Source organism: Ursus americanus, chromosome 12 (genome assembly GCF_024610735.1).
Source record: "Ursus americanus isolate L20-20 chromosome 12, mUrsAme1.1.p, whole genome shotgun sequence".
Lineage (NCBI taxonomy): Eukaryota > Metazoa > Chordata > Mammalia > Carnivora > Ursidae > Ursus > Ursus americanus.
The window spans coordinates 50,248,699-50,264,735 of NC_142138.1; the positions used below are offsets into that span (position 1 = coordinate 50,248,699).

Below are 16,037 nucleotides of genomic sequence, written 5' to 3' on the forward strand. Positions count from 1 at the left end.
TCCAGGAGGCAGCAGTTCTATGATATAAACAGAGCAGGTAGTTCTATGATGTAAAGTGTTTGTTAAAATATAAAATTCAGCTAAATTAGAATACAAAGTAGTTCCAAAGCCAGCACTATTTATTAAGAGTTATTTTATTTTTTTATAAGATTTTATTTATTTATTTGCCAGAGAGAGAGAGCAGCAGCCAGAAGGAGAAGCAGGCTCCCCCCTGAGCAAGGAGCCCGATGCAGAACTTGATCTCAGAACCCCAGGATCATGACCTCAGCCAAAGGCAGACACTTAACTGAGCCACACAGGTGTCCCTAGGAGTTATTTTATTTTATTTTATTTTATTTTATTTTATTTTATTTTTAAGATTTTATTTACTTATTTAAGAGAGAGAGAGACAGCCAGCAAGAGAGGGAACACAGCAGGGGGAGTGGGAGAGGAAGAAGCAAGCTCCTAGTGGAGAAGCCTGATGTGGGGCTCAATCCCAGAACGCCGGGATCATGCCCTGAGCCGAAGGCAGACGCTTAACGACTGAGCCACCCAGGCACCCCCCTAGGAGTTATTTTAAACATAGTTGAGAAACCAGAGTTAATGTAATACTTTAAATAAAACATCTATTTTTTAATGTGGTGTAATATAAGTTCCTACAGTGAGTTTATTGAAATGTGCTTTTTGTTTAGGGTTTGAACTACAGTTCCGGTTAGGCCCCACTTTACAGGGAAAAGCAGTTACTGTGTATACAAATTACCCATTTCCTGGAGAAGCATTTAATCGAGAAAAATTCCGTTCCCTGGAATGGGAAAATCCAACAGAAAGAGAAGATGATTCTGATAAATACTGTAAAGTTAATCTTCAGCAAGCTGGATCATTTCAGTATTACTTCCTTCAAGGGTAAGTCAGGTGTTCTATATGTGGGGGGGGGGTTAATTTATTCTACCTAGTTAAATTATCTAGCTTGTAAAAAGTTATTATATAAACCATGGCAGTGCAGTTTTTATAGGAATTTTTGAGATGCAAATAGAATATGGTTCTTTGGTTCCTAGGAAGTAATTGTAAGACTCATTGAAGATTCAAAGTATTTTTTTAAGTAAACACTTGAATATTCTAGTCTTTTCACATAACTTCATTATAAGATGCTATTTGCTTGAGTGCCCTTATTACTGACAGATTTTAGTACACTTATTTTTCCTTAAAGCAACATTATTAGATGTTATATGTATTATATCATTATGTACAGATTAGAAAAGGATAAAATGAGGCTTTTCCATTGAGTTTCATTGCAACTTTATAAATGATTTTATGTGCTTAGAAATATATTTTTAAATGGGACAGTTCAACTTCCCATTAGAGAGTCAGACTATCATTAATTGAGAAGTTTTTGTTTTGTTTTCTCCTTAGAAATGAGAAAAGTGGTGGGGGTTACATAGTTGTGGATCCTATTTTACATGTTGGTGCTGATAATCACGTGTTACCCTTGGACTGTGTTACTCTCCAGACATTTTTAGCCAAATGTCTGGGACCCTTTGATGAATGGGAAAGCAGACTTAGGGTTGCAAAAGAATCAGGTAATGTCAGCTATCTTTCTTTTCGTTTAAAATAAATGTAATTATCCTCTGTGATACAGATTTCAAAAGCTTTGATTCTCCTTTTAATTTTGTTTCTTTGTATATTTAGAAATATAAGTAGAGTCATATAAAGTTGTTAAGGCTTAACCATTTTTAACCTACAAAAATAACAAATTATATGGTTCAACTCAGTAAATTAAGGAACTCTAATAATAAAATGAGATTATTATTATCTCTTAAGACTTTACTTTGACATATGAAAATTAGTAGTAAACTCTCAAAATGTTTTGGAAAAAATATTATATTGCATATAACTTTAATTCAACATTGAGTAACTGTCTTCCATACAGAAGGTGTGTGCTGCCCTATATCCAAAGGGTATATGCAATGGATAATATTAATTTTCTACTTTCAAGTTGAATATAATATGAAGAAAGAAGTACGTTTACTGACATAATTGAAACAGAACACAAGTATAGCGGAGCACTAAAAGTAGGAGCAAGACATGCTGATATACTTACATAAAATATATTTTCTACATATATATATATATATATATATATATATATATATATATATATATATACACACACACATCCGACAAATATAAATTGAACCCCTAATAATAACTAGGCACTGTGTACAATGATTTTTTCAAATACATTATCTCATTTTATCTGTCTTATATATGAGGACACTGATATTCTGAAAGATTTGCTTGAAGTAGACTTGCTTAAAGTCACTTGGGGTACAGCTAGGAGTTAAACCCTAGTCTTTGACTCCTTTTCTAGTTGCATGGTTGGCTTGCTATTTAAAATTACTTAAGGAAGTTTAAACTTATGTTTTGCTTAGTTTTACTTTGTTTTTTTTTCTTACAGTGGTCTTTGTTTATTTTCTTGTGTTGCAGGTTACAACATGATTCATTTTACCCCATTACAAACTCTTGGACTATCTAGATCGTCCTACTCCCTTGCCAACCAGTTAGAATTAAATCCTGACTTTTCAAGACCTAATAAAAAGTATACCTGGAATGATGTTGGACAGCTAGTGGAAAAATTGAAAAAAGAATGGAATATTCTTTGTATTACTGATGTTGTCTACAACCATACTGGTATGAGCTTCATTAACTACTTCCATTAATTTTGATGAAAATATTATATTCTGATTATTTTATTTCTTGTTTTATATAACATAAATTTTGAAAACACAAATGATGCATAGGTGTCCTTCAATTTAAAAATCACTTTATATAGTAACACTGTTTTTCTTTCAAAGAAAGCAGTGTTAGTTGAAGATAAAATCAGCATGGAAGTATTTTCAGTGTAATGATTATAAAAACAAGAGAGTGATCATAGAAGAGACCTATGATCACATATTTCAGCTCGCAGGATTAATACTTTGCAGACCAACATGTGAATCCCAGCAACAGCTCTGGTGCTGTAGTATATATTTGGAAAAACTTAATGACTATTATTTAAACAGAAAGTTATTGGTAAACTCTTAGAAGTTAAATCTAAAAATTACACATGCCAAAAGGGCTTATTAAAGTTAACTCGTTTGGATCCCAAGATTCTTTACCAATATACAATTCTATAAAATGTATCAGAGCTTCCCAACTGGTGATCCTCAGGAAGATGATTGCTGCAGTCACCTGTCAGAACAGCTGGGCCTGGAGAAGCCTCTGCCCATGATCAGCTTTCAATTTAATCCAGTGTGCCTTGCAAATATTATCTTCTTTGTATGCCACTGAAAACTTCCTAATATCTAAGAACTCAGTATTCTTCACTTGAAAATTTGACATTATTGATAATTACTTTAATATCAATAGTATTATTCCTATCAAATTTATCAAACTACATAATGGCATTATATGGTTAGGATATGGCATAGGCAGCTGTAACAAAGAGACAAAAATATAGTGATGTAAGACTGAAACTGTATTCATTTCTTATAAAAGATGAGATAGACATCCCAAGACTACTATAGTAGCTCAGTGATAATAGAGAACAAGGTTCTTTCTCTCATGATGCTCTATCTCCAACACTTTGCTTCTAACTCTTAATCAAATATGACCGCTCCAGTTGCCAATATCACCTTCTACCAATGGAAATGAAGAAGGGGAGTCATGCCTTTTATGGGCATGATCTGGTGTGTGTGTGTGTGTGTGTGTGTGTGTGTGTGTGTGTGTGTGTATACACTCACATTTTATCAGATAGGATTTTTTCTCTTATCACACCTAGCTGTAAAGGAGTCTTGCAGTGTAGCCTGTCAGCCATATGTACAGCTGAACCTTGGGAATTCTGTTACTAAAGGAACAAGGGGAGAAAAAAATTGGGGTACAGTAGCAGTGTATTTCTGAGGCATTTGAGAGATTCTATGCATTGTAAAAAAGTGAATTTTGCATCAGCCTTAAATTGGAAAGTGTTACAAATCATAATGTCATTTCTGTGAAACAGGTTTTCATTATAAAGTTACTATCCAGGGGGAGTCAACTTCCAGATTGGCAGTGCGAGGGCTTCACAGACCTTCTTCCCAGCAAAACAACTGGTAAAAATTATTTTTTAAAAAACTGTTTAAAGTCTTTGGAAATTGTGCTAAGGGGATTCAGCATATGGAACAGTATATAAAAAAATCTACTAACTCTCAGTAAGAGCAGTGATAGTCTGTGACATTTGAACCAGGATCTGCTTCTCCCTGCCCCAGCTCAGAATGATGATAGATCTATTCCTGGCAGGTGCAGCTGGAAACACAAGGCTCCTTTTGTCCTCAGCTCCCAGTATCGGGCTACAGTTGAAATGGGCAGGCTTCCATTTCTCATGCCCCTCCCAACTCCAGCACTCTGTTGCAGAAACTCTATTCTAGGCAAGAACAGGTGAGAGATCTTGGGCTCCCTTCCTTCATCCAAACCCACTCATAGACGGAAAGCTTTATCCCATGCATGGCAGGGCAAGAATACTGGGCCCCAGTTGTCCTTGCCCCAGCTTGCTTGTGGGGTGGAGGTTCCACACCTAGAGAAGTAAGCCAAAAAAACCAGAGGCTACAGTCCCTGCCACCAGCTATGGAACAGTGACACAGGTGTTCTGCCCAGGGGAAGAGATGTGCAGTAAGAACAGAGTAAGAATGAAATTGACTTTATTTGGTGCGTAGCATGGAACACTGTTGGAAACAGTGGAGACTTTGGTGTAAACAAGAAGAGGCTGGTATCACCATGAAAGCAACTAGCTAGTAGTTTAACCAAAAAAAAAAAAAAAAAAAACAGGGAAAGAGACAGCTAAGAACAGCCCTCATGGGGTCAGACAAGTCTCAGAGACTAGCGTCAGAGATTCTCCCTGCCAAGAGGTCCAAATTTAATTGGATCGGATTGTGGAGCAATTTATGCTCCAGGCTATTATCAAAAATAATAGCACTAGAGAGTAACAGCTAAGTGTGATTCCAGCAGAGGCGAGCAGCTTTACAAAGTTCAGGGAAAGAGACAGTTAAGAGAGCCCTGCTAAAAACCACTATCATGCCAGACTGACTGCCGGTGGCCAAGGCTGCACACTCTGAGAGGCAACATCAGTGTCTGCACGCTGTAGGGGAAATAGACTTCACTGAAATAGTTTAGCCAAGTTACAAACAGGCAGCCAGCAAGACCTGAAAGGAATGGGCTCAATATCCAGAGTTACTACAGTACATTATCTAAATTGCCCAATTTGCAACAAAAAAAAATTGAGAAATGCAGAGAAACAGCAAGTGTGACCCATACACAAGAAAAAAGCAGGCAACAGTAATTGCCTTTAAAAAGTCCTAGATGTCATGTTTAGCCAATATAGACTTAAGCAACTATTATAAATATATTTAAAGAATTAAAAGAATCCAGGTTATATAGCAGTAAAGGGAAGGATATGATGATACTATCTCATCAAATAGAGAGTATCAGTAAATGGAAATTTTTAAAAATAACCAAATGGAATTCTGGAGCTGAAAAGTAAATAACCAAAATTTAAAATTCACTAGAGGTATTCAGCAGTATATTTGAGTTGACAGAATAAAGGATCAGTGAACAGAGATTATACATTTTGAAGAACAGAAAGAAGAAGATAAAAATGAACAGAGTTCCAGTAAAGGTGGGACATCCTGAAGCATACGAGCATGCAGCGTGGAAATACCTGAAGGAGAGGAAAGAAAAGAACAGAAAAAACACTTGAAGAAGTATTGGGTGAAAACTCCCAACCTTTAAAATTTGATTTAAAAAAATTAATCTACACATCCTAAAGCTCAGTGTACATTAAATAACATAACAAAGATGGCCACACTCAGCAGAGTAAAAAATTCGTAAGCCAGAGATCCGGGGAGTGTTTGAAGTAACGCATACCTTGTTTTATTGTGCTTCATTTTATCGCACTTCTCAGTTACTGCTTGCTTTTTTGCTTTTTGTTGTTGTTGTTGTTACAAATTGAAGGTTTGTGGCAACCTCCATCGAACAAGTCTATTGATACCATTTTTCCAACAGCATTTCCTCCCCTCATGTGTCTGTGTCACATTTTGGTAATTTTTGCCAAACTTGTCATCATTCAAACTTTTTCATCATTTTATTTGTTATGGTGGTCAGTGATTTGTGATTATGACTTGGTGAGAACTCAGAAAATAGCATTTTTTAGCATTAAAGTATTTTTTATTTAAGGTATATACATTGTTTTTTTAGATATAATGCTACTGCATACTCAATAGACTACAATACAGTACAAACATAACTTTTATATATGCTAGGAAACCAAAAAAATTTGTTTGACTTGCTTTATTGTAATTTTCATTTTATTGCAATGGTCTGGATCCAAATCCACAATGTCTCCAAGGTGTGCCTGTATCTTGAAGGGCAGAGCCTGTCGGAGTTAATTAAAAAAACAAGATCCAACTACATACTGTCTGTAGGCAACACACTTTAGATTCAAAGATACAAATAGGTTGACAGTAAAAGGATGGATAAAGATTTATCAAGGACTGGAAGCTTGGAGACCCCCTCTCTGGTTGCTCTAGAGACCACACAGCTTTGGGCATACATATGGTCTTCCAGACTGCCAGAGGTGAATGTGATTTTATTTTTAAGCCTGGCTTCCTAGGATTCACCCTGGGTCAGAGTAGGTTAGTGTTCACTCCATGTTTGGGTAGAGGTTGTGTTTAAGTCCCTTTGCCAGTGTGTTGTCCTGTGTTGATGGGTCTGTATGAGATGTGAGGAATGTTTTCAAGTCTTTCCCATGTCCTATTAGAATTGCTTCTGAGTGGTGCAGCCCCAGGAGGGCTGTCTTCTGCTTTCTCTTTCCCTGGTTCTCTCTGTTTAACTTCTGTTTGTTTGCTCTGTTGTTTTTCTTATATCATGGAGCTACTAGAATTCTTTTAACTGCTCCCCACTAAGGTCTTCATTATTTTCAATAACACTCTTATGCATGGAGTTCTTCAATCACCGTTCCAAACAAATTCAGTCCCCTTCATCCTCATGGCCTGTCTTTCTCCCTGAGCAGAACACCTGTGCCACTGTTCCAGACCTGGGGGTGAGACCACTTTTCCCCAAGTACCGTCTCATTCTGGGGGCACTCAAGGCAGGAGGTAGCAATCCCTGGTCTTTTCAATTGCTCTCCCCACGTGGAACCTTCACCCTACAACTAAGCTCCAGCTCTCAGGGGCAACTGGAGTCCCAGTGTTCTTGGCCTCCCACAACTAGGTAGGACGTCCACCCTACAAGGGAGTGGGGAGGGGGACTCTGGGCGGAGGAAAGGAGCCAAGATTTTCTTTGCCTGCCTACTTGGAATACAGCTTCTACAAAATGGGGCTAGAGGGAGTGAGAAACATGGGCAGCCTGCCTCTCTCAGCATGAAACTATAACCCCAGACTGAGAGTGGTGGGAGGAGGGAGTCTCCATGTTGGCCATACCTACCTGGAGTAGAGCACCTGGCACAGAGCTTCCATTAACACATAGCTGGTTGGGAGTGTTAAGGGAGCAGATGGTATAGTTCAAATGCCACAGACTATTGCTATTCTTGCTGAGAGTTAGATTTTCTTGAATAAGTGTTTCTCCATATGCTGAATGCCCTTAGGACAATTTCCAGAGACTTTAAATGATTATATTCTATAATTTTTGCTATTTAAATTATGGTTTTGCTGGGGAAAATGTCTGCTAAGTTCCTCACTGCACCACTTTAGAAATCCATGTTTCATTTTTAATTTTGATATATATTACGATGCAGTTTGGTTTGGCTTCTCTTTCATGTAGAATTAGAAAAAATACTTTATTACCTAATATTTAGAATTCCTTCATTTTACACTTGATTTTGTTTCAGAAACATAAGTAAGAAAGTTGCAAGATTTTACCATTTAAAAAATTAGGGTAGCCTTAGTATTCTTAATAAATGAAAATCCAAACTGGATATAATTATCATTACATTTTTTTCTTACATCTTGAATTCTAATAACTCTGTTGATGAATCTAGGGAAAACCAGCTTAAATTGATTTTGGAGAATTATTAATTTAACTGTTATTATAACATCTCTGTTTCTTATGTATCCTGTCTTCAAGTGTTTATTATGGATATATATAAATAATAAATAAATAAATAAATAATGTACTACATTATTTACTAAATAAATGACTGCAACTAAAAATAATAATTATTTTTAAACTCTGTAAGAATTGTAAGGATGCGCAGCTGAGTGAATGAGGCATGAACACATTCATCTGGTTAAGACTGCAAGTTCTGAAGAAACTTGCCCAAATTCATTCCTGGCTGTATGACTTAGGCTGAGTTACTTATCTCTCTGTCCCTTAGTTCCTCATCTGTTAAAGGAACATAACAGTATGTCTTACATCATGTGGTAGGACATGAAGATTAATAAATAGTGTATTTAACTGGCATATGGTAGGTATTCAGTAATTGTTACTACTTTTTGTTTCTTGTACGTTAACCACTCATGCTCCTCTGTATGAATTCAGGGGCATTATTCTATTTTAAAGATGAAACAGAATATGTATAACCTTTATTTGTTTATTTAAAAATTAAAACAAATATTCTTTAGTGTTGTAAATACTTGGAATACCTTGCAGAACTCCTCTGATTCTGGTTCTGAACTTACTGGTACAAATGGGTAATAAGATGTAAGCTACACTCTTGTTCTTTGAGTATGTTTCTTTTAGCAATTTCTCAGCCTTACTTTCCTTTTTTTTTTTTTAGAATTTAAAAATGAATTTATTTTTTTATTATAATCATATTTTTTATTATATTATGTTAGTCACCATACAGTACATCTCTGGTTTTTGATGTAAAGTTCGATGATTCATTAGTTGCGTATAACACCCAGGTCACCATGCAATACATGCCCTTCTTACTACCCATCACCAGCCTATCCCATTCCCCCACCTCCCTCCCCTCTGAAGCCCTCAGTTTGTTTCTCAGAGTCCATAGTCTCTCATGCTTCATTCCCCTTTCTGATTACCCCCCCTTTCTTTATCCCTTTCTTCTCCTAGCGATCTTCCTACTTCTTATGTTCCATAGATGAGAGAAACCATATGATAATTGTCTTTCTCTGCTTGACTTATTTCACTTAGCATTATCTCCTCTAGTGCCATCCATGTTGCAGCAAATGTTGAGAAATCGTTTTTTTTGATAGCTGAGTAATATTCCATTGTATATATGGACCACATCTTCTTAATCCAGTCATCTGTTGAAGGGCGTCTCGGCTCCTTCCACGATTTAGCTATCGTGGACAATGCTGCTATGAACATTGGGGTGCATATGGCCCTTCTCTTCACGACGTCTGTATCTTTGGGGTAAATACCCAGTAGTGCAATGGCTGGATCATAGGGTAGCTCAACTCAGCCTTACTTTTATCAGTCTTAATAAAACAATGTATCTTATTAACCTTTCAAGATTAGCTATACAAAGAGGTTGCCTGTGAGAGAACTGAGTTTTCTTCCATCAGAATTGTTAAATAAATAAATAAATAAATAAATAAATAAATAAAACAAAACAAAACGAAACAAACAAATCCATCTCTCTGGAATGAAAAAGCTGCATGAGGACAGGAGCCTTGCTCACTTTTGCTGCAGAATATCCATCTCCCAGAACAGTGCCTGGGACAGATCACATTCTGAGTGATGTAAACATATGAATGGATTTTGAGTTAACATGCTGCCCTTGGGTAGTACTACCCATCAAATGCTTCGGTAGATGTGCCTGGGCCTTAGCTGGGGCTGGGACTGGTTTGACATGTGGGTACTAAGAGTGTGAGATGAAGAAGGACATGTTCAAAGAAAGAGAAGGACTAAGATGTAGCAAACCTCCCTCAAAGGTTTAGCAGAAATGAGAAAAGAAGGACCAAAAGAGAGAAGGAAAAATAAAAAACCACCAAGATAATGATACCTTTTATAAATCAAGGAAGAAGTATTTCATAGATCAATGAAGGACTAATCAGTAATGGCAAATGTTATAGAGGTTAAACAGATAAAGTTGAGAAAGTAGCACTAAATCTCATGATTAGGAGGCTTAGAGTAACCTCAGTGGAGTGCTGGATGCAGCAGCAGATTGCAATGGGAAAAGGAACAAGACTGTGGGGAGAAAGTGGAAGCAGCAGATGCAGGCTGGATTTTCTAGACGTTTGGTCTTGATACTAATAGACTACAGAAGTCAGAGAAAGAACTGTGTTTGGATAGGATGTGCATTTGTTTGTATTCTTAGCCTAGGGAGATACAATCATATTTAAAGATCCAGAGGAAGGAACCTCTCCTTCCTTCCCCCACCCAAAAAAATATAGGAAGAAATGATTATGTGGGGAAAAAGGTGTAAATGACATTTTGAGTTCTGAAGATTGGGCAGAAGCCCTGTCTGGCTTTTAGGGAAAGATGTTTTTCAGGCTTAGAAGGAACATTCCAAACTGTAGTTGACTGAAGGACTGTCAAATGGGCCAAGGACAAGGCCCTTCTTAACTCACACAATAGTAAACATGTTATTACAGGGGTGTTAATAAATCAGCGTTGCATCCTACAACAATGAAAAATTCCTACAACAGAAAAGAAAAATGTATGGTGAAGTAGATGACAAGACACCACAACCAAAGAAATGTTTTTCACATTACAGTATCATAAATTATGATAAATATTTTAAATTAATAACAAATATTTAATGTAAAAATGTAACATGAATATGTAATATGTAGTTTATATAATTATAATATTTAAATACTGATGTCTAATATATAAGAAAATGAGTGGTGGATATTGATATTTTGTTTCATCTTTAAACTTAATGAAGATACTAACTTCACTTTAATTACAAGATATTCCTTTATGTTTCCTTTTTATTTAAGCTGCTAATAGTAGATGGATCCAGGAACATCCAGAAAGTGCATATAACCTTGTAAATTCTCCACACTTAAAACCTGCCTGGGTCTTAGACAGAGCACTATGGCATTTATCCTGTGACGTTGCAGAAGGGAAATACAAAGAAAAAGGAGTACCTGCTTTGATTGAAAATGATCATCAAATGAATGTCAGTATGTATAGAGGAGTACCACACTAAAACAGAATAACAAAATTTCTAAAGTACAAAGTAAATGTATGGTTGAAAATTATTTAGAGTCTATCTTTAATTTGATAAATAATATTTAGTGAAAAGATTTTAAATATATATATTTTTTAACTATTGAAATTTTTCAGTGCATTCGAAAAATAATTTGGGAGGATATTTTTCCGAAGATTCAGCTCTGGGAATTTTTCCAAGTAGATGTTTACAAAGCAGTTGAGCAATTTAGAGGACTTCTTACACAAGGTAAAGGATATACATTAAAATGTTCCTAGCAATTATAGAAGTTCATTATTACTCTTAAAGGGATAACCCTTCTTTTCTCTGGTTAAGACATTATTAAATCTGTTATTATTATATATTTGTGTTATTATAAACTGTGGTCCTGGAAGCTATCTGAGAATTAGCAGAGATATCTAAAGGGCATGTCATAATAATATATAACATAATTATTTCCCCTGGGGACTGTTTCTTTCTGTTGGTTCCTTAGCACAATACTCAGAATATAGTGGAGCTCAATTTATGTTTGTTAAGTGCATGAATTGGAAGTAAGTAGAGCAGATTACTGCAGCTGCCACAAGGTAGCTTTTAACCTCTAGATATCAATACAATTTTTTTAAGATTTATTTATTTTGGGGGAGAGCATCGGGGTGGGAGGAGAAGCAGAGGGGGAGAGAGAGAATCTCAAGCAGACACCCTGTTGAATGCAGAGCCCATTGCAGGGCTCGATCCCACGACCTAGAGATCATGACCCAAGCTGAAATCAAGAGTTGGACGCTCAACTGACTGAGCCATCCAGGTGCCCTTAAATTTTTTAAGATTTTATTTTTAAGTAATCTCTGAACCTAGGGTGGGGCTCAAACTCACAACCCCGAGATCAAGAGTTGCGTGCTCCACTAACCGAGCCTGTCTTTAAGCCTTTTTGATAGATTATTTCCAGTTTTTTCATCATTCATTCATTCGTTCAATACATATCTTTTGAACCACCTAGTATGTACTAGGCACTCTTCCAGGCATGGGGATTCAGTGGTGAACGTAGCAAGCCCTTACTTTTGTAGAACTTATATCCTTATAAGCAGTATTATAGAAAATATATCCTGTATGTGTTATCTTTACTTATGTGAGTAAATCTGCAGGATAAATTGTTAGACATAGAATTTCTGGGTCAAAGAGTATACAAATTTAATGATAAATTTACAATAGATATTGTCCAGTTGCTTTTCAACACAAGTTGTACCAGTTTACATTATTAACTATACCCTCAGTAGCATTAGATACCATTGATCTTTATAATGTTTGTCAATCAGGCAAAACATTCCTTATTTTAATTTGTAGTTCTTTGCTCATTAGTGAAGTACCTTTTCACATGTTACTTTGCCATTTATGGATCTTCCATTAATCGTCTATTAATGTTCTTTCCCTATTTTTCTATTGTGCTGTTTGACTTTTTCACATTGGCTTATTAATATAGGTGATTCCTGGGGCACCTGGGTAGCGCAGTCGTTAAGTGTCTGCCTTCGCCTCAGGGCGTGATCCTGGCGTTCCGGCATCGAGTCCCACATCGGGCTCCTCGCTCCTCGGCTGGGAGCCTGCTTCTTCCTCTCCCTCTCCCCTGCTGTGTTCCCTCTCTCACTGGCTGTCTCTCTGTCACATATATAAATAGAATCTTTAAAAATATATATATAGGTGATTCCTTTATATTGGCCTCAAATATGTCCTCCTAATATGCTATTGATCTCCTAACTCTTGATTATGGTATTTTTTTTTTCAGTGTAGTCAAATTTGTCAGGCTTTTATGGCTTCTGATTTCACATCATGCTTAGAAAAAACCTTCCATCAGCATTGTTTTCTTTAAAGAATTTTTTGTTTTCTTCTAATAATCTTATTTCTTTTTTATATTTAAATGTTCAAGGGGCACCTGGGTAGCTCAGTCAATTAAGCATCTGACTCTTGATCTTGCCTCAGGTCATGATCTCAGGGTCGTGGGATTGAGCCCCACATCCGGCTCCATGCTCAACAGGGAGTCTGGTTGGGATTCTCTCTCTCCCTCTCCATCTTCCCCTCCCTACATCACACACACTCTCTCTCTTTCAAATAAATAAATCTTTAAAAATAAATAAATAAATGTTCAATACACCTGGAATTTATTTTTGTATATTATATAATTTATTTTTATTCAAAAAATGGTATTGAGTTGATAGTCCATCCTTTTATGCTGATTTGTTGTACACCATTAAGACTTCATAGTGTAGTCATATACTAAATATACGTGGGTTTGTTTTGTGTACTATTCCAGTGATCTTTTATTCATTCTATCAATACTAAAGACTGTTTTATCATTTACACTGATTGTATAAGCTTTTCTTTTTTTCAAACACTTCCTTGCAGTTTTTTTTCTTTTTTCTTTTATTTTTTTTAAGATTTTATTTATTTATTTGAGAGAGAGAGAGTGAATGAATGGGGGGGGGGGAGCAGAGGGAGTGGGAGAAGCAGATTCCCTGCCGAGCAGGGAGCCCAATGTAGGTCTCAATCCCAGGACCCTGGGATCATGACCTGAGCTAAAGGCAGACACACTTAACCCACTGAGCAACTCAGGGGCCCATTGGCAGGTTTAATATATTTACTCTTCCAAATGAACCTCAGAAACTAAATTTTAAGAATCTATTCATATTTTATCTTATTTTGTTTGTGCTTTTATAAGCCACTCCAAGGTCTCATTAGAATAAGCCAGATATTAATTAGTTAATCCAAAAGCAAGCCCAATTAAGGAAGGAAGGCACTTGATGTAATGACCACTGGGCGTTATAGCAACTGTTGAATCACTACCTCTGAAACTAATAATACACCATATTAATTAATTAAAATCAATTAATTAATTGATTTTAAATTTAAAAAAGAAATATTAAAAAGAATGATGAATAAAAAATTAATAAAATCAAGCCCAGTGGAGGCAGTCCTGCACAACACCTAATTTATTAGGAACAAGTTCCAGAAAAGGGATGAAAATTCTTCCCACAAAACATTTATTTACATTTTCCTTTTTTTGTCTTTTTTTAATAATAATATTTTTTTATTATGTTAGTCACCATACAGTACATCCCTAGTTTTTTATGTAAAGTTCCATAATTCATTAGTTGCGTATAACACCCAGTGCACCATGCAGTACGTGCCCTCCTTACTACCCATCACCAGCCTATCCCACTCCCCCACCCCCCATTATATAAGGAATATGCTTGTTGGTAAAAAGGAAAAAAGTATAAAAACAAGCCTGTGTGTTTCTTTCAGAGAATGCAAAGAAAGTCAAGTTGTTAATAAGACTTACTTTTGAGTAGAAAGCAGTGTTTGAAGAAAAAGAACTCCTGATATTAGTGTATTTGGTAACACCTAGAAGGAAAATTTGTACCACCAACATCCTTAATGCCCTAAAAATTGTAGTAAGAGAATGCTGACTAAGGGAGAAAAGTGGGGTAGGGGTTGAACTGATAGAAATCCTTGTGTTTCTCTTCTATAATGTTCTTCCTCCTTTTCAATCTCTCTCTCCCCCTCCTTCTCTATGTGTATACCGTGTGTGTGTGTGTGTGTGTGTGTGTGTGTGTGTGTGTGTGTGTGTTAGATGGTGTGCAGGAAGATGGGGGGGAGGTAGGAAGGATGCTTGTGAAAAAAATATTTGTTTTATTTTTCTGTGAAAAAATTGTAACCTAAAAATTTGGATATCAGTAACAGTTATAATCTCGTTGTGGATATTTGCATTTAAGATATCATCTTTTCTTTCTTTCAGAAAATAGGAAAATAACAACCAAGCCTGATCCAAAGGAACACCTTAAGATTATTCAGGATCCTGAATACAGAAGGCTTGGCTGTACTGTAGATATGAACATTGCACTAGCAACTTTCATACCACATGAGTATGTTATGTATTTTTCCTATGAAATAAAGGATAATATTACTTACAAACCTTTATGGCTAGTATTAAAATCCTGAATTGAAAATCAAATAAAGTAATTCATCATAATTCTCCTAGTTCAAATGCATGATGTTTTCCTCTTTTTTTCTGTGTGGGGGACCATTTTCCTATATGTGTATATCAATTTTTTTTTACAACCGGGAAACTTCTTCAGCCATAATTAAGATCCTGATGAATACATTTAAAGTTTCAGATAAATAAATAAAGTTTCTATGACCCTTGTTAGGAAATTTTTAAATGTAGAATTTTAAAACCATTAAATATTCAGTGTGTATTGCTCTCTCTGCTCTAGCAAGGGCCCAGCTGCAATTGATGAATGCTGTAATTGGTTCCGTAAGAGAATTGAGGAGTTAAATTCAGAGAAGCATCAACTCGTGAACTATCATCAGGAACAGGTTTCACCTACTTTTGAACTGCTGTTTTTCTTTGAGTCTTAATACTGTTTGTTGTTGTTTTTACTGACATGTATAATTTAATGTGTTCTAGGCAGTTAATTGCCTTTTGGGAAATGTGTTTTATGAACGACTGGCTGACCATGGTCCTAAATTAGGACCTGTCACTAGAAAACATCCTTTAGTTACCAGGTATTCCATTTTTGTTTTCTTCTCATTAAAGGTTAAAAATTGAAAGTTTCATTTAACTTTTCAAATTAATCTGAATGTTTCCTTCAATGTGTGACTTCACTACAATGAATTGAAATAGAAATTTCGATTTGGTAACCAGGGTTAATATTAATTAATTTGGTTAAGCCAATCCTTAGTTAAAGAAACAGTCATTAGTATGAATCAATTTATAATCATTACATTAATGTTTCTGGAGGACTACGTATACTTACTAGTAAATTCAGTGTAAATCAAATTGAGCCAGCATTCAGCTCCTTATCTTGTAGGTAATGTGCAGCACAGATCAGGCAACTAAAGTGTAGTAAAAGCTTTTGCAAAGTAACATCAATACTTCAATGATTTTCTT

At 35.9% G+C, this 16,037-nt stretch overlaps 1 protein-coding gene across 4 annotated transcripts in view; it reads left to right on the forward strand.

The window, feature by feature from the left end:
* AGL (amylo-alpha-1,6-glucosidase and 4-alpha-glucanotransferase) overlaps window positions 1–16,037 on the forward strand; it is a 78,618-nt gene that overhangs the window by 14,025 nt on the left and 48,556 nt on the right. For all 4 annotated transcript variants that reach the window (XM_045801703.2, XM_045801704.2, XM_045801702.2 and 1 more), the window contains 8 exons: window positions 672–882; window positions 1,390–1,556; window positions 2,464–2,667; window positions 10,890–11,071; window positions 11,239–11,350; window positions 14,883–15,009; window positions 15,361–15,463; window positions 15,555–15,652. In XM_045801703.2, the coding sequence (XP_045657659.2) occupies window positions 672–882; window positions 1,390–1,556; window positions 2,464–2,667; window positions 10,890–11,071; window positions 11,239–11,350; window positions 14,883–15,009; window positions 15,361–15,463; window positions 15,555–15,652 (1,204 nt within the window). The remainder of the gene's footprint in view (window positions 1–671; window positions 883–1,389; window positions 1,557–2,463; window positions 2,668–10,889; window positions 11,072–11,238; window positions 11,351–14,882; window positions 15,010–15,360; window positions 15,464–15,554; window positions 15,653–16,037) is intronic.